General features: G+C 46.2%; 3 protein-coding genes across 5 annotated transcripts in view; 2 read left to right on the forward strand and 1 right to left on the reverse strand.

The window, feature by feature from the left end:
- Positions 1 to 4,522, forward strand: part of PSME2 (proteasome activator subunit 2) — an 8,624-nt gene extending 4,102 nt beyond the window's left edge. The window contains exons 6-11 of the mRNA XM_070954503.1: positions 400 to 497; positions 656 to 724; positions 843 to 910; positions 2,410 to 2,464; positions 3,953 to 4,039; positions 4,162 to 4,522. Coding sequence (XP_070810604.1) covers positions 400 to 497; positions 656 to 724; positions 843 to 910; positions 2,410 to 2,464; positions 3,953 to 4,039; positions 4,162 to 4,242 — 458 coding nt within the window. The 3' untranslated portion in view covers positions 4,243 to 4,522. The remainder of the gene's footprint in view (positions 1 to 399; positions 498 to 655; positions 725 to 842; positions 911 to 2,409; positions 2,465 to 3,952; positions 4,040 to 4,161) is intronic.
- The window catches only part of RNF31 (ring finger protein 31), a 54,610-nt gene extending 47,884 nt beyond the window's left edge, over positions 1 to 6,726 (reverse strand). Inside the window, exon 1 of the mRNA XM_070954502.1 lies at positions 6,554 to 6,726. The gene's annotated coding sequence lies outside the window, so the exon portion shown is untranslated. The remainder of the gene's footprint in view (positions 1 to 6,553) is intronic.
- Positions 6,727 to 6,964: 238 nt separating this feature from the next.
- EMC9 (ER membrane protein complex subunit 9) lies at positions 6,965 to 15,369 on the forward strand. Of its 3 annotated transcripts, none has more exons than XM_070954334.1 (7): positions 6,965 to 6,975; positions 8,594 to 8,650; positions 9,444 to 9,654; positions 11,034 to 11,110; positions 11,218 to 11,287; positions 13,085 to 13,179; positions 14,463 to 15,369. In XM_070954334.1, the coding sequence occupies exons 3-7, from the start codon at positions 9,445 to 9,447 to the stop codon at positions 14,641 to 14,643; spliced, it is 633 nt and encodes a 210-aa protein (XP_070810435.1). In that variant the 5' UTR covers positions 6,965 to 6,975; positions 8,594 to 8,650; position 9,444; the 3' UTR covers positions 14,644 to 15,369. The 3 variants fall into 3 exon arrangements, with proteins under 3 accessions (XP_070810435.1, XP_070810434.1, XP_070810433.1); XM_070954333.1 differs by lacking the exon at positions 6,965 to 6,975 and adding an exon at positions 7,004 to 7,115; XM_070954332.1 differs by lacking the exon at positions 6,965 to 6,975 and having other exon boundaries at positions 8,457 to 8,650.
- Positions 15,370 to 15,400: the final 31 nt, after the last annotated feature.

A 15,400-nucleotide genomic window follows, 5' to 3' on the forward strand; every position in this document is an offset into this window, starting at 1 on the left:
AAAGAAAGGGAGGAAGGAAAAAAGAAAAAAGAAAGAAAGAGGATGGAAAGATGGAAAGAAGGAAGGAAAGAATGAGAAAGGGAGGGGGAGGGAAGGAGGAAAGAAGGAAGGAAGAAAGGATGGAAGGAAGGAAAGAAAGAGAAAGAATGAAAGGGAGGGAGGGAGAAAAGGGTGGAAGAAGGAAAGGAGGAAGGAAAAAAAGAAAAAGGAAGGAAGAGAAAAAAGAAAAAGGAAGGAAAGAAAGAGAAAGAAAGAATAATGAAGGAAGAAAAAGAAGGAAGGAAAGAAGGAAGGGAGGAAAAGAAAGAGAAAAGAAAAAGAAAGAAAGAAAGAAAGAAAGAATTTTAAGTATTTCCCAGCATTTTCTGGACTTAATTTCTCTTCTCCTGCGATTCCCAGCTCCCAAATGTGGCTATCTGAAAGGAAACGAGGTTCTCATTTCACTTCTGGATCGCGTGAAACCCGAAGTTCGCGAGTTTAAAGAAAAATGCAGTTTGGTAAGTGGGCAAGGGGGTGGGGTCTCTTCTTCCCTCTCGCCCCAGTTCCGATCGGCCAGGAATTTCCTTGCGGTTGTGCATCGGATGAAAAACGAGGTGATTTTTTTTTCTTCTTCTCCAAAATCACTTCCATCTTCCTTCTCCCGATTCCCCCTCAGGTCACGACTTGGATCCAGTTCATGATCCCCAAAATCGAGGACGGCAACGACTTCGGGGTGGCAGTTCAGGTAACCAGAATCGGGGAAGGAACGGAGACTTTCTCCGTCCCGTCCCAATCCCCAATTTTTATTTCCCTGGCCGTGGGAATCTCCTGGGTGACACCTCAACCGTTTCCTTCCTGTGCAGGAGAAAGTGCTGGAACGTATCACGGCTCTGAAGACCAAAGCGGATGCTTTCCAAACCACCATTGCTAAGTAAGTGGTCACGAAGGGCCGGCGTGGAAAGGAGGCCAAGCAGAGATCTCTGTGGGATCTGGGTTCCCCCGTATCGTCAGTGGTGTGCTGTACTCGGGTGCCGTTCGCTCCTGTTGGTGTTTCTCTGCCCCAAAACTTCTGTCAAACTTCATGGGGTCCTCTCTCTCCTTCCTAGCGTAATAAATGTCAGAATCTGTGCTTCTGGGAGGCGTGGGAGTCACAGTCAGCATCAAGGCAACTTGAGACCTCTGAGGGGGAAGAGGGAATGGAGCTGTCAGAGAGAGAGAGAGAGAGAGCCTGGGCGCTCTGCCCATGCTCAGAGGCAGGTAGGAAAAGAAAGAGAGAGAGAGAGAGAGTCTGGGCCGTCCGTCAGCCCTCAGATGGAGAGTCAACAGCCCCCAAGTCTGGAGGTGGCTGATGAGGAAGAGGAGGAAAAGCTGGGTCCAGTGCCTGACGTGCAGATGCGAAGGGAGAGGAGAGGAGAGCAGTGGAAATCTATGGGCTGATCCTCAGGGCGGAAAAGCCACTGCTGCTAGCAAAATCCCACCCTAGCTCTGGGGATAAAAGGCAAGGGTCGGAGATGAATAGATGTGGCAGACAACTCCTGCCGGACAAACTTCTTAGCCTGCGTTGAGAGAGAAACTTTTTGCCGGAGCTGCCGGCGCTCCTAATAAAGGAATCATTGATTTAAATACAGACGGTTTGTCGTGTTTGGGGAGCTGGGTCAGTAGAGGTGCTTTCTCAGCATTGATAAAAGGCAAAGATAGGAGAAAAATAAGAATAAGCATTACTGATAGAAGAGAATATTTGTAACTCAGGGTTGAATTGGTGCTCCCTGAGTTTGGTTGTCTTCTTGTAGACGTTTCTTGACCCAGCTAGGTAACATCATCAGTGCTAGAAGGGAGTGGGGACAGTGGAGGAGGAAAGGAAAGGAAAGGTGGGGGGGGAGGAGAAAATGAAGAAAGAAGCCGTGACAATCAATAAAACAAAAATAAAAACGTGAGGAAGATCAATTGATGTTGAAATCTCGAGGGTTTAATCCATCTGGAAACGGTGGTAGGGATGTGATTCTGGAATTCTAGTATACATGGAATGGTGCAGGGGCCTAGAGGTGGAGCTCTCGCCTCACAATCAGAAGGCTGTGGGTTCGATCCTAAGTAGAGGCAGATATTTCTCTCTGAGCTTGAAGAAAATTCGTCTGCTGAATATAACTCAGCATTGGCGACAGGAAAGGCATCCGGCCAGTAAACACTCAGCTCCATTCACTTGTCCAGACTCTACCGCGCAAGGGATCATGGGGTCCTTAAAAGATGATGATGATATAAAGGGGCTCCCTTTGTGCTTTTTCATCGAGGAGGTTTGTGGCCTTATATTTTTTTATTTTCTGTGTAGACACTAGTCCAAAAATCTCGCCAAGAAAACTGCGTAGATATGCAACACTATTTTTTAAAAAAACCAAATGTTTTAGATTCACCCAACATACTTTCCCGTTCTTGTAGATATTTTCTGGAGCGTGGAGATGCGGTTGCCAAGGCCTCCAAAGACACTCACGTGGTAAGCGAATGCAGAAAGAAGGGTGCGATTATTTGAGTTCTGTTGGGTGACAGGTCTGATAGGAAAATTTGGGTGTCCTTTACCCAACTAAAGGCAGGTAGAAGATCTTCCTTGAAACCAAACTAGCTGGTATTGACTGTGAGAAGGCAAAAAAATTCCATATTGAATCAAGACCTTGAGTAACCCATTGCCAAATTTACATAATAGTTCTTGGAAGAGACGAAATCCTGCAATAATTATTCCAGTTGCCTCACATAGATTTTGAACTGCCCAGACTCATTGGAGCCAGGCAGTGTATAAATTTAAATAGTAACGACAGAATAGAATAATATTCGACGGTAGAATATTGTCGACGGTATCTCTTGAAACGGTGTTCTTGCTTGAAGTTCCACCGTGATAATTTTAAATAAATCAAAAGTCTCTGGACTTGGAGAAACGTTCAGCTGTAAACTGTGATTTCCGAACGAGTGTCTGAATTCACATAAGACGCAGCGGTGGGTTTCGCATGTTACTACCGGTTCGCCCTGCGCGCACACGCCCTCCCGTTCGCACACGTGTTTGTCTTCCGTGTGTGCGCCCGGCCTTCCGCGCATGCGCCGGGCCTCAAAAACATGCCTAAATAGAATGGCATAGAGCCGGGGCGGATGAGCGGGCCCACCCATGATTTCTACTATCGGTTCAGGCGAACCGATGCGAACCGGCTGAATACCATCTCTGATAACGCGCCAAGTAAAGCCAGGCAAATGAAGTTGTGTCTAAAAAATGTCCTGGAAATCTAACCTGGTTGTCATTTGTGGGGTCCGTTAGTGCGCTGTACGCTTAGTTGCTTTCTTGCAGACGTTTTATTACCCAGCTAGGTAACCTCATCAGTGCTAGGAAGGAGTGGGAGTTGCAGAGTGGAGGAGGAAAAAGACGAAGAAGAGGAAGCCTGTGGGGTCCTTGGTGCCCCCTTGAACATAGTTGTTTTTCTTGCAGATGTTTCATTATGGATTGTCCTTGATTTACGACCACAATTGAGCTCCAAATTTCTGCTCCTAAGAGAGACATCTGTCGAGTTTTTTTTTTTTTTTTTTTAATTTGATTTATATGCCGCCCTTCTCCAGAGACTCAGGGCGGCTTACAATGTGCTCAGCAATAGCCTTCATCCTTTTGTAAGTTTTGCCCCAATTTACGATCTTTCTTACCACAGTTAATTGTTAAGTTGGTTACACGGTTGTTAAGTGAATCTGGCTTTGTTGGAAGGTCAAAAGAAAAAGTGACCACACGACCCCGCAACCGTCATAAATAAGAGCCAGTTGCCAAGCGTCTGAATTTTGATGAAGCGACCATGGGGGTTGCCACAATCATCGTGTAAAAAAGGTCCAAAATCCTTTTTTGTCAGTGTCGTCGCTTCTAAATGAACTGTTGTAAGTCGAGGACTACCTGTACTCAACTGGGTAACATTATCGGTGCTAGCTGGTTGTGATTGGCTTGCCTTATTCCCTGCAGATGGATTACCGGTGCTTGGTTCACGAACGCGACGAAGCCATTTACCGAGAAATGCAGATGATGGTGCTTGATATACGTGGATTTTATGTAAGCGAGCCGAAACGATCGTAGTGGATTCCTAACTAGGGGAAGATCGAGAAGGCAGGAATAAAGGAATGGTGAAAATTTTCTTTCTTTCTTTAACCCTTTCTCATTTCTCTTCGCCGCAGGCTGAGCTGTACCACATCCTAAGCAAAAACCTGGAGAAACTGACCAACCCCAAAGGCGAAGAGAAGCCGTCCATGTACTAACAGGGGGGAAAAAAAACGCATTTAAGGGCAAACAGGGAAGGGATGTTTTGTGGGTCACGGTACATCTTTGTGCTAATAACACAATTTGCCGGAATCCACGACCGCCGTTCCTTGCAGGGGGAGCTCATGGCAACTTTTTCTGTCTCTATTTGGAGGGTGTCGGGCGAACATAAAAATACAAAGTTAGAAAGAGAGCCGAGATATTTAGAACCCAGAAGGAAGGAGATGTCACGGAAAGAAGCAAAAAGGGTAACAAAATAAAAAGATTTCGATCAATGTGATTTTGCCATTCTCTGTGTCTTTTTATGAGAGGTCCATCAAACACCATTTAGGGAAAGTTGGGAGAAAATCTCCTAGGAAATCTAGGAAAGCTATTGTTTTCCCAGTTGCAATGTCTGGCTGTGAAAGTTGGACCATAAGGAAGGCTCAGCGCCAAAGAATGGAGGCCTTTGAGCTATGGTGCTGGAGAAGACTCCTGCGAGTCCCTTGGACTGCAAGGCGATCTAACCGGTCGGTCCTAGAGGAGATCAACCCTGACTGCTCTTTAGAAGGCCAGATCCTGAAGACGAAACTCAAATACTTTGGCCACCTAATGAGAAGGAAGAACTCACTGGAGAAGAGCCTAATGCTGGGAACGATGGAGGGCAAAAGAAGAAGGGGACGGCAGAGAACGAAGTGGCTGGATGGAGTCACTGAAGCAGTCGGCGTGAGCTTAAATGGACTCCGGAGGATGGTAGAGGACAGGAAGGCCTGGAGGAACGTTGTCCATGGGGTCGCGATGGGTCGGACACGACTTCACAACTAACAACAAGGAGGAAATCTTTCTAAACCAGATTTTTTTCTCTAATCCCTTTTTTAAAAGAGCTTTCATGGTAAGAATACACAACCTTATTACCAATAGTACTTCATACTATTCCTGGAAGAGTGTTCTAATAGATTTATAGAGATTATCTCTGCCTGTGTTCAGCGTAAAAATCAGTAAAAAAATAAATCTAACATGGAACCTGAAACAAGATTATTTTAAAATACTCTAAATGTCTGATGAATGTGTTGTTTCAAATAAACAGCTAGACGGTCTTAATTAATTTCCCCTTAATACAGCCGAAGCTATTTTTCCCTTGATCTTTCCTTGATGAATATTAAAATATAAATATTTATACCGTGTTTCCCTGAAAATAAGACCCCGTATTATATATTTTTTTGCACCCTGAAATAAGGGCTTGGCCTTATTGCCATGCACTCCAAAGCCCAATTGGGCTTATTATCGGGATGTTTCATTTTGGGGTGAAACGGTATCTTTTCCTTCCACAAAGAACTAATAGCAACTGACTGTGAGTAGTCTGAGAATGGAAAAAATAAGGAAATTAGGTAGCGTGTGGATGGATCAAACAATCCTTCCTCAAGCATTAGTTAGCAGTTGGGGTCTATTAGGAAGTGAAGGGGTCAATTTTTTGAGAGGGTCATCTGGCTTTTGACTAACCCAATTTCCAATTCTTAAAAATGTGTTTTGTTTTTTTTTTTTGAAAAAAGTTGCAACCTGAAATAGTCTTGGCCAACATCTCGACCAATAAGATGCCCAAAGCAAAGTGGGAATAGGACGTAAAGTGATAGAAACCGTCTTTCCATTTCTATCCTTTGAGAAAATGAAATTGTGCTTAGAAATCACATAAAACCATCATTCTAAAGCTGTGTTTTTTAGCCTGGGCAACTTTTAAGAGGGATGGACTGCAACTCCCAGAATTCCTTAGCCAGCCATGCTGGGTGGGGAATTCTGGGAGTTGCAGTCCACTCATCTTTAAAAAGTTATACCCAGGTTGAAAAATACTGATTTAAATGAAATAGTTGACATTGCAAAGGAGCAAATGCTTCGTTTTTAGTTCATAGGTGACTGGATTAAGCCATTTTGAAGCTTTGCGCCATACATTAAATGCACTAGACATACATTAAATGTCTAAATAACTAAAAAGAGGGATTTAAATCTATTTTGTGGAAACTTCATCAGGGTTTGGTCTTAGCCTAAAGCTCAACAGGTGCAGCTTTTTCTAGCTATGACAATATGCTTCAGAAAGCTCCACCTGATAGCATTTATAACCCTGGGTTGACTACAACTCCCATCATTTCAGAGCAGTGGTTGATGGGTTTTGGGGGAGAATGTTTTCAGGGGCTGTCAAACTCTACGGTTTTTGCCCAAGGAAGCCACTCTATGGCAAGCTACTCTATGGTTCCGGGACGGCGACGAAGAGACAAAGGAAAAAGAAACATCGGTATAGATAGTACTTCCGGTAAATACAGTCATTTCTAGACATTTTACCTCTATGGTCGAACCTCTTTCTGCAAGGGGAAATCCCGAGTGCGAGAATCATAGAATCTCCATCGTCACATAGAGCGGACGTTTTCCTCTCTGCATTTGGGAGAGGAGGAAGGAGAGGAGAGAGGTCAATTGAAGGCCGGAAATGATCGAAGGAGGGCGACGATGTTGCGGCTCTTCGGGTTGTCACATGGTGTGGCAAAGGACGTTGGGGCGCGTCGGTTGAGAAAGAAAAACTTCCGGCCAATCAGAGCGCGGGTTGAGTGCGCCCAATGAGCGGGAGAGAAAGAGAAAAGACCGGACGCGGAAGCTGGGCTCTGATTGGATCTTTGCTGACCAATCCGGAGGCGTTGAGTGAGACATTCTTGCACTAGGGGCGGAGCTTGTGGCGGCAGTCGGCACCTGCGCAGAGACGGCGAGGGGGGGTAAGTGTGTGCTGGACTACTGCACCCATCATCCTCGGGTGGGCTGTGGGTGATGGGCGTTGTAGTTTTCGAAGTGTGACTGGAGCAATCTGAAGATCCGGAGTGGGGAGTTCTGTGGACTCCTGGGGCTCACACTGGAGGTTGCCCAACGCTGATTATTATATTATATTATATTATATTATATTATATTATATTATATTATATTATATTATATTATATTATATTATATTATATTATATTATATTATATTATATTATATTATATTTATTATATTATTATATTATATTATATTATTATATTAATTATATTATATTATATTATTATATTATATTATATTATATTATCATATTATATTTAGTATAGTAATAGTGTAGTATATTTATATTTATATTATGTATAGTATTATTAGTATAGTATTAGTGTATAATATAGTATAGTATAGTATAATTATATTTATATTATATTATTTATTTTTTTATTTATTTATTAATTTTACTTCTATACCGCCCTTCTCCCGAAGGACTCAGGGCAGTGTACAGCCTGATTAAAAGCACAAAGACAGACAAAATTTGTATAGTATAGTAATATTATTAGTATAGTATTAGTGTATAGTATAGCATAGTCTGTATATTATAGTATAGTATAGTATAGTATAGTATATTTATATTTATTTTATATTTATTTGTTCAACTTGTATGCCGTCTTTCTCCGAAGACTCAAGGCGTCTTACAATGCATTTAAAAACCATATATAAATTATTAAAAGTTAAACCATTAAAAACAAATTACATATTATATTATATATAGTATTATTATTAGTATAGTATTAGTGTATAGTATAGTATATTTATATTTTATTATATTATTAATTTAAATTTATAATATATTAATTTAAATTTATATTTATAATTTATATTATATTAATTATATATTATCTATTATACGGTATTTATTATATTATATTGTAATCATTACACAATCCTATACCAGTAGTCCTTGACTTACGCCCCCCATGGAACCCAACGTTTTATGTTGCTAACTGAGACGTTTGTTGAGTGAGTTTTGCCCCATTTTCCAGCCTTTCTTGCCGCAGTTGTTACATGAGTCACTACAGCGGTTAAGTTAGTTACCCGGTTGTTAAGTGAATCTGGCTTCCCCTTGTCAAAAGGTCGCAGAAGGGGATCACGTGATACCCCCCCGGGGACACTGCATCGGTCATAAATACGAGTCAGTTGGCAAGCGTCCGAATTTTCATCACTTGACCATGGGAATGCTGCAGCGGTCGTAAGAGTGAAAAACAGTCCTAACCTAAGTCACTTTGTTCAGTGATGGTGTAACTTTGATACAATTACTGAACAAACTGTTGTAAGTCAAGGACTGTTATTCTATGGTATGCAGTACAGTACAATATAAATTGTAATATTCAATTTAATACAATACAATACACACTGTATTGTACACTATACTAAATACTCCAGTATTATGTTTACCGCACAGTCAGCCAGATATTCACACTGGATTTGGTATTTTTGTTATACCGCTATATATCATAATCTCATCTTATATGTCGTATTACATTTTAATTTTATATCACTGGATGTTGACCTTGTAACCCCAAGTTTCTCCATTTGGACATCCCAAGGAGCCTTTGGAACCAGAAGAAGAGAAGAACTCAGGTGAGATGGCTGCCAAGTCCTATCCAGCTGGGGCCAACTACAACTCCTATCATCCCCAGCCATAGGGTCAATGAGTGGGGTAGTAGACCAGCACCTTTAGAGGACAGAGGTTGGGGTGTTAGGATAGTGTTGTGGCTCCGTTGCCTGAGCCTGGGCTATCGACAGATGCAGACTCTGAGAGTGAGGGGGAGGAGTTGGCAAGGCCTCCCTCTCCAGGACCTTCCTCTCTGGCAATGCCTCCGGAGGACACCGAAGGCCAAAGGATAGGCCCAGAGCCAAGCACGTCCCCGCAGCCACAGGTGGACAGCGACGAAGGAGATAAGTGCTGGCTGGATCCTCGGCAGCGGCGCAGGGAGAAGCGTGCGCAGCAGAGGGGAAGGCGTGCCAGAGATTAGCTGAGTCACTGGACCACACCCCACAGGGTATAAATATGGGTGCGGTGGCCGATTCAGTTTGTGACGAGCAAAAACTAGAAATAATCCATGATCTCTGTGTTACTGGATTTCTGCCTGCCTTGTCGGACTGCATTTGGACTAATCCTTGTATTGCAGAAACTTTGCCTGCTTTATCGGAATGCTTGCAGTCTAATCTTTGTTTTGTGTGAGTAAAGTCTGAATTGGCAGCTAGCCACTGGGTTGCTGCCAGCTTTATTTTCAAAGAATTTTGTCGTGTGGCTTGTTAACTCCGGGCCGTCTGTGGAGGTGCGTGTGTGGGACGGGGACAGAACAGATAGCCTCCCGAGGCCTCGTCTCTGGCCGATGCAACATCACACCAAGTCTTCTTTAATCGGCAGGATGGGCGAAGTGGAGATCTCGCCTCGGGCGTACGTCAAGATGTGCCTCCATGCGGCTCGGTACCCCCACGTGGCGGTGAATGGACTTCTCCTGGCACAAAAGCGCCGGCCGACAACTGGCCCCCCCGAATGCCTCTACATCACGGACTGCGTCCCCCTTTTCCACAGCAACCTGTCGCTCACCGTCATGCTGGAGGTGGCCCTCAACCAGGTCTGTCTTCTCTCAACATCTGTGTAGTTGTTGAACCCCATAGGATGGGACCAAATACAGCCATTTACCCTGCCCCAAACTTCTTACGCAAACCTTTCCCGTCACTTTTTTCTTCTAGGTTGGACTCCAGATCCCATCCTCCCCTACAAGCAGGCCTTGGGGCATTAAGTGGTGGCAGTTTTAATCGTAAAAGCCACAGGTTTCCAGATGCCACCTGTAGTCATTTCCTGATGTCATCTCCTTGTTTGGGATATTTTTGATAAAATGCAATACAGATAATGTGCTTCCCCGAAAATAAGACCTGGTCGTATATTAATTTTCCATGCTCCAAAAGACGCATTAGGGCTTATTTTCTGGTTAGGTCTTATATTGAGAAATACGGTACTAAATGCATCTATTTGGCTGACAATCTTAACGGGCTTATTTTGAGGGAAGGGCTTATATTACGAGCATCCTGAAAAATCATACTAGGCCTTAATTTTCCGGTTGGGTCTTATTTTCGGGGAAACAGGGTTAGTCCTTGACTTACAATCATTCATTTAGCGTCCCTTCAAAGTTTTAACGGCTCTAAAATAGCGTTGTTCACACTTAATGACCTTTGCAGCATTCCCGTGGTCGCGTGATCAGATTTCGGACGCTTGGGAAGCGATTCATATTTATGACGGTTGCCATATCCTGGGGTTAGGCAATCTCCTTTTTGCGACCTCTTGATAAGGAAAGTCAAAACATATTCACTTAACAACTGTGCTGTTCTATTGATTTGGATAACAACGGTGGCAGGGAAGGTCGCAAAACGGGGCAAAACCCGCTTAGCCACAGAAATTTTGGCCTCAATTGTGGCCATACGTTAAGAGCTTAATGCCGAGCAGCCGAAGTAAAATCTTGAATTCGTACATCAGGGCAAGTCATCTTCGATTCCTTATTCAAGAAACCATGGTTTAACGTTGATGGGTAAACCAGGCTAGTCGATCGATCTTAATAATATTTGTTTTGCAGGATTGTGTGTTTTTCAACCTTGGTCACTTTAAGATGGGCGGACTTCAACTGAGACTGTTGGAGAATGTGATTTATGACACACCCTGGGAGGAGGGGGTGGGAAAAAAGGTCATAGTTGGGCTGTAAATTACGTGCGGCAGAGTTGACTTCACTTGGGTACCTGCCCGACATGTTGCTCCTAGCTGGATTTCTTTCGAAAGTTGGCTCATGGTCTAATTAGGGCCTCCGTCTTCGGAACCCTGACAGCAAGTCAACATCTGGGAGAATTCTGGGAGTTGAAGTCCAACCCATCTTAAAGTGGTCGGAGTTGAGCAAACGCTATCCTAACGCTCATCCTAAAAAGCTAACAGATTGCCAACCTTCGGCATTCGTGCTCTTTACAGGTGGATTCTTGGAGCTCGGAGTCCGATTTGCTCCTGGCTGGCTATTACCAGGCCAACTCTGGGATGGATGACAAAAGGTGAATTTGAAGAGGAGGAGGAAGAGGAGGAGGTGGTGGGGGGGAAGGGCTAGGCTTCTTTCCTTCCCAGAGTTTCTCTTTACTCCTTCCTTTCTTCCTTCCTGCAGCCCTAACGCCCTGGCGCAAAAGACCGCAGGGCGCATTGCTGAACTCTACGATGACGCCGTGCTGATCATGGTGAGGAATTCCCTGGGATGTGGGAAGTCTGGGTGGCTGTGGAGATTCTCCATCATTCAAGTCACGGTTGTCCCAAAGGTGTTTTTTTCAGGAGTTTCTGGTTTTTCTCTGAAGACGTTTTGCTTCTCATCCAAGAAGCTTCTTCAGCTCTGACTGGATGGTGGAGAACAGAAGGATTTATATTCCTTGCAGACAGCTGTTTGAGGGCCGTTGAGACAGGTGGCACTTGTAGCCATATCGGTGGGCACGCGGCCAACTGATTTTTCGGCCTTCTGGGCCCACCAGAAGTATGGAAACATGTTGTTTCCTGCCTCTGGAGGACCTCGGGGGGTGGGGGTGGGGAAGGCCCGTTTTTCTCTCTCCCCAGCCTCCAGAGCCTTTCTAGGAGTCTGGGGAGGGCGAAAACAGCCTGTGAACTGTGGGGGAGTCCTTGATGCTCTCTGAGCTTGGTGCTTTCTTGGAGACATTTCATGACCCAAGTAGGGAACACCATCAAGGCTATATTGATGACCATCACACTGACGGACGATGTTCCCCAGTTGGGTCATGAAACGTCTCCAACGAAGCAAACCAAGCTCAGAAAGCACCTAGGACCCCACCCTCTTCCTCTTCCTCCTCCCTCTCTTCCTACTTTCCCCCCCACTTCACTCCACAAACCTCCCTCCCTTCTAAGCACTGATGATGTTCCCTCGTTGGGTCATGAAACGTCTCCAAGAGAGCCACCAAGCTCCGAGAGCAATCCAAGGACCCACATTTCAACCCTGAGCTACAGATAATTCTCTTTCATATTCACGCAGTTTCTTGCCGTGGGATCTCTCTAGAGCTGTTCTGCCCCAGCTACGGACCCCAAAGAATACAGCACACCCAAAGCTTTGTACAAAACTTAATTTACTAAAATAACTCAAGTCTTTTTCAAAACAAAGGCTGTTAAGAAACTTTCTTAACAGCCCACAAGAAGCCAAAGATAAAGTAATCACAATCTTACTAAGGGTGGCCGAAAGCCCAGAAGCAATTTGCAGAGAATCCGGACGCGAAGGAGAGTGAACTAAAGTTGTTCCCTACAAATTGTTTCAGTCGGCGTTCCTCCTTAAATAGGCTAAGGGAGTGGCCAATTAGCCCCAAGCCTTACTCTCGAGGAGACCTCCTCCTGAGGAGCCACTCCTGCCTTTTGGCAGCTCTGCGCGCCCGTGCATTGAGAAGAGGCTCCTCCTCTTCGTCCTCTTCACTTATGGAAGCTTCTGGAGGTTCTGAAGACCCTGGCTGAATCCCCGCCTCTGGCACCACATCTTCTCCAGCCTCCTCATTGTCTGACTCGAGCTGGCACAGGCTGCTGGCGCAACACCACGCCAGCCTCCTCGCTGTCCGAGTCAGCTACAATCCGCACAGGCCGCTGACGGGCCACAACAAGAGCAGGGGTATGCAACCTTAAACACGCATTTGGACCTGTTTCCCACAGAAAACACCGGGAGCCACAAAACCTGGATGGGTGTGGCCAATTCAACGTCACTCACTCCCACCCAATCACATGACCCCCACCCGAGCCATGCCTACCCAGGTTTTGGGGCTCCCGGTGTTTTTTGTGGGAAACAGGTCTCTCTCATCTCTCTGTCTCTCGCTCTCTCTCAGACCAGGTGAGGCGTGACTGGGTCAGCCAGTGGTAGATTTCAGCCGACAGCGAGCCACAGCATGGGGACGAAAGAGCCGCATGCGGCTCCAGAGCCACGGGTTGCCGACCCTTGCTCTAGAGAAAAAGAGATTCCCTTGATTTCCTTTTTCTTATCTTAATTCCTTCCCCAGTTGGATAATCGCAAGTTCGGGATAAACCCGCGGCTTCCTCCCCTAACAGTCTTGGAGCAGAAGGATCGTCAATGGCTCCCGAAAGACAAGAACCTGTGAGTTGCCGCTCCCCCCCGGTTTACACAACCCTTACTTACTAGCAGTCTTTCAGGAGTATTTACACACACATTCAAATATCCTCCTACGGCCATGATGGCGAACCTATGGCATGCGGGCCACAGCTGGCACGCCGAGTCCTCTGTGCGGGCACGCGAGCTGTCGCCCAGCTCAACTCCATCACGTATGCGTCAGCTGATTTTCGGGGTGCATGGGGGACACATGTGGGAGATGCACACGCATGCAGTCGTGCGCATGCGTGTGGGGGGGTGTGCCCCCCCAGCCCATTTTTGGGCCCAGGAGGCTGCAGGGAGGCCTGCTAGGCCCAAAATGAGGTACGGGGAGAGTGCCCTTCCCCCCACGGCCTGCTTTTGGGCCCAGGAGGCTGCGGTTTCTGGAGAACCGGTAGCGGAAATTTTGAGTAGTTCGGAGAACCAGCAAATGCCACCTCTGGCTGGCCCCAGAGTGGGGTGGGAATGGGGATTTTGCAATATCCTTTCCCCAGGAGTGGGGAGGGAATGGGGATTTTGCAGTAAGCTTCCCCTGGAGTGAGTGTGAATAGAGATTTTGCAGGATCCCTGCCACGCCCACCAAGCCAACCCAAGCTATTTGCACAGAACCTGTTGTAAAAAAAATACGGATTTCACCACTGGACCTTGGAGATCCTCTAGTCCACCCCACCCACCCCCGTTCAAGCAGGAGACCCTATACCCGTGATGGTGAACCTATGGCACGCGTGCCACAGGTGGCACGTGGAGCCATATTGGTGGGCACGCGACCTCAGCTCCATTTTCGGGCCTTCTGGGCCCACCAGAAGTAGGGAAACAGGCTTTTTCCTGCCTCCAGAGGGCCTCAGGGGGTGGGGAAGGCCGTTTTCGCCCTCCCCAGGCTCCTGGGAAGGCTCTGGAGCCTGGGGAGAGCAAAAAACAGGCCTTCCGGTCCCACCACAAGTTGGCAAAATGGGCTGTTTCCAGCCTCCAGAGGGTGGGGAAGGCCATTTTCACCCTCCCAAGGCTCCTAGAAAGGCTCTGGAGCCTGGGGAGGGCGAAAAACGGGCCCATAGTGCCATCGCATGCCAAAAATGGGGAGAGCGGGGGGGGGATCGTGCACGCATGCGCGAGAGGGTGGGAGGCATAGAATTATAGGTGTGGGCATGCGCGCGACCTCCCCTGCACTCCCCGTTTTTGGCACGCGACGGCAAAAAGGTTAGCCATCACTGCCCTATACCATTCGAGGCAAATGGCCGTCCCATCTCCTTTTCACCGCCTTTCGATCTTTTCAGGGTCATGTGGACCGACTGGGAATCCTCCCGCCACATTTGCCAGTCGCTCCTGGAGGCCAAAGTGTACTCCCGATTGGTCGACTTCGACAGCCACCTGGACGACATCCGGCAAGACTGGACCAATCAGCAGCTGAACGCGGAAATCGCCCAATTGGTCTCCGTAGCCAACGGCAGCGCCTGAAGGAGGCGGAGCCCAGTTTTGCAAAAGGATCTTCGCTCTTGGTTCCCCCTCCGGCGTTAACGTTAGGAGCATCCGGGATGCTAGACTAACCCGGATACAAGCCAGGATCACGTGACCGAGGCCCCGCCCCTTTTAACGGCAAGGCAGCCATCTTGATTATCTATCTCTTCCCGCCACAAGATCTTTCTTTCAAAGAAAGGATGAATTTGCTTTGAAATTTGGTGATTTTTTAAAAAAAAATATTCCATCTTTGCAAAGCAATTGCCTCAGCAAAATTCTTGTGTAAAAAAAGAATTCTGCCCCTCCCCGTTTTATCCAGATACAGGTAGTCCTCGATTTACGACCACAATCGAGCCCAAAATCTCTATTAAGTGTGACATTTCTTGAGTTTTGCCCCATTTTACAACTTGTGAAGCCCGTCACTGCGGTTGAGGAGTTAGTAACCCGGTTGTTAAGTGAATCTGGCTTCCCTCCCTTGACTTTGCTTGTCAGAAGGTCGCGACCCCGAGACACAGTGACGGTCATAAATATGAACCAGTGGCCAAGCATCTGAATTTCGATCACATGATCATGGGGATCGTGCAACCGTTCGAAGTGTGAAAAAGTCATCAATGACTTTCTTTTTCCCAGTGCCGTGGTAACTCGGTCACTAAACGAACAGTCGTAAGTCGAGAACCGCCTGCGATTTCGGAAGAATTGATTTCACCTGCCGCCGTTAAGATTTTATATTTTGTAAAAACACGTCGGGATTCCAGAG

The sequence above is a fragment of the Pituophis catenifer genome, unplaced genomic scaffold (genome assembly GCF_029215685.1).
Source record: "Pituophis catenifer annectens isolate HBS135680 unplaced genomic scaffold, rPitCat1.0.hap2 SCAF_15, whole genome shotgun sequence".
Classification (NCBI taxonomy): domain Eukaryota; kingdom Metazoa; phylum Chordata; class Lepidosauria; order Squamata; family Colubridae; genus Pituophis; species Pituophis catenifer.

What these genes read in the sequence shown, in the direction of transcription:
- EMC9 (XM_070954332.1), top strand. Translation starts at nt 8,457, where the DNA reads ATGTTTACCGCACAGTCAGCCAGATATTCACACTGGATTTGGTATTTT. An exon ending in TGGAGGTGGCCCTCAACCAG is followed by an intron (nt 9,655 to 11,033) that starts GTCTGTCTTCTC and finishes TGCTCTTTACAG; the next exon opens with GTGGATTCTTGGAGCTCGGA. An exon ending in TCTGGGATGGATGACAAAAG is followed by an intron (nt 11,111 to 11,217) that starts GTGAATTTGAAG and finishes TCCTTCCTGCAG; the next exon opens with CCCTAACGCCCTGGCGCAAA.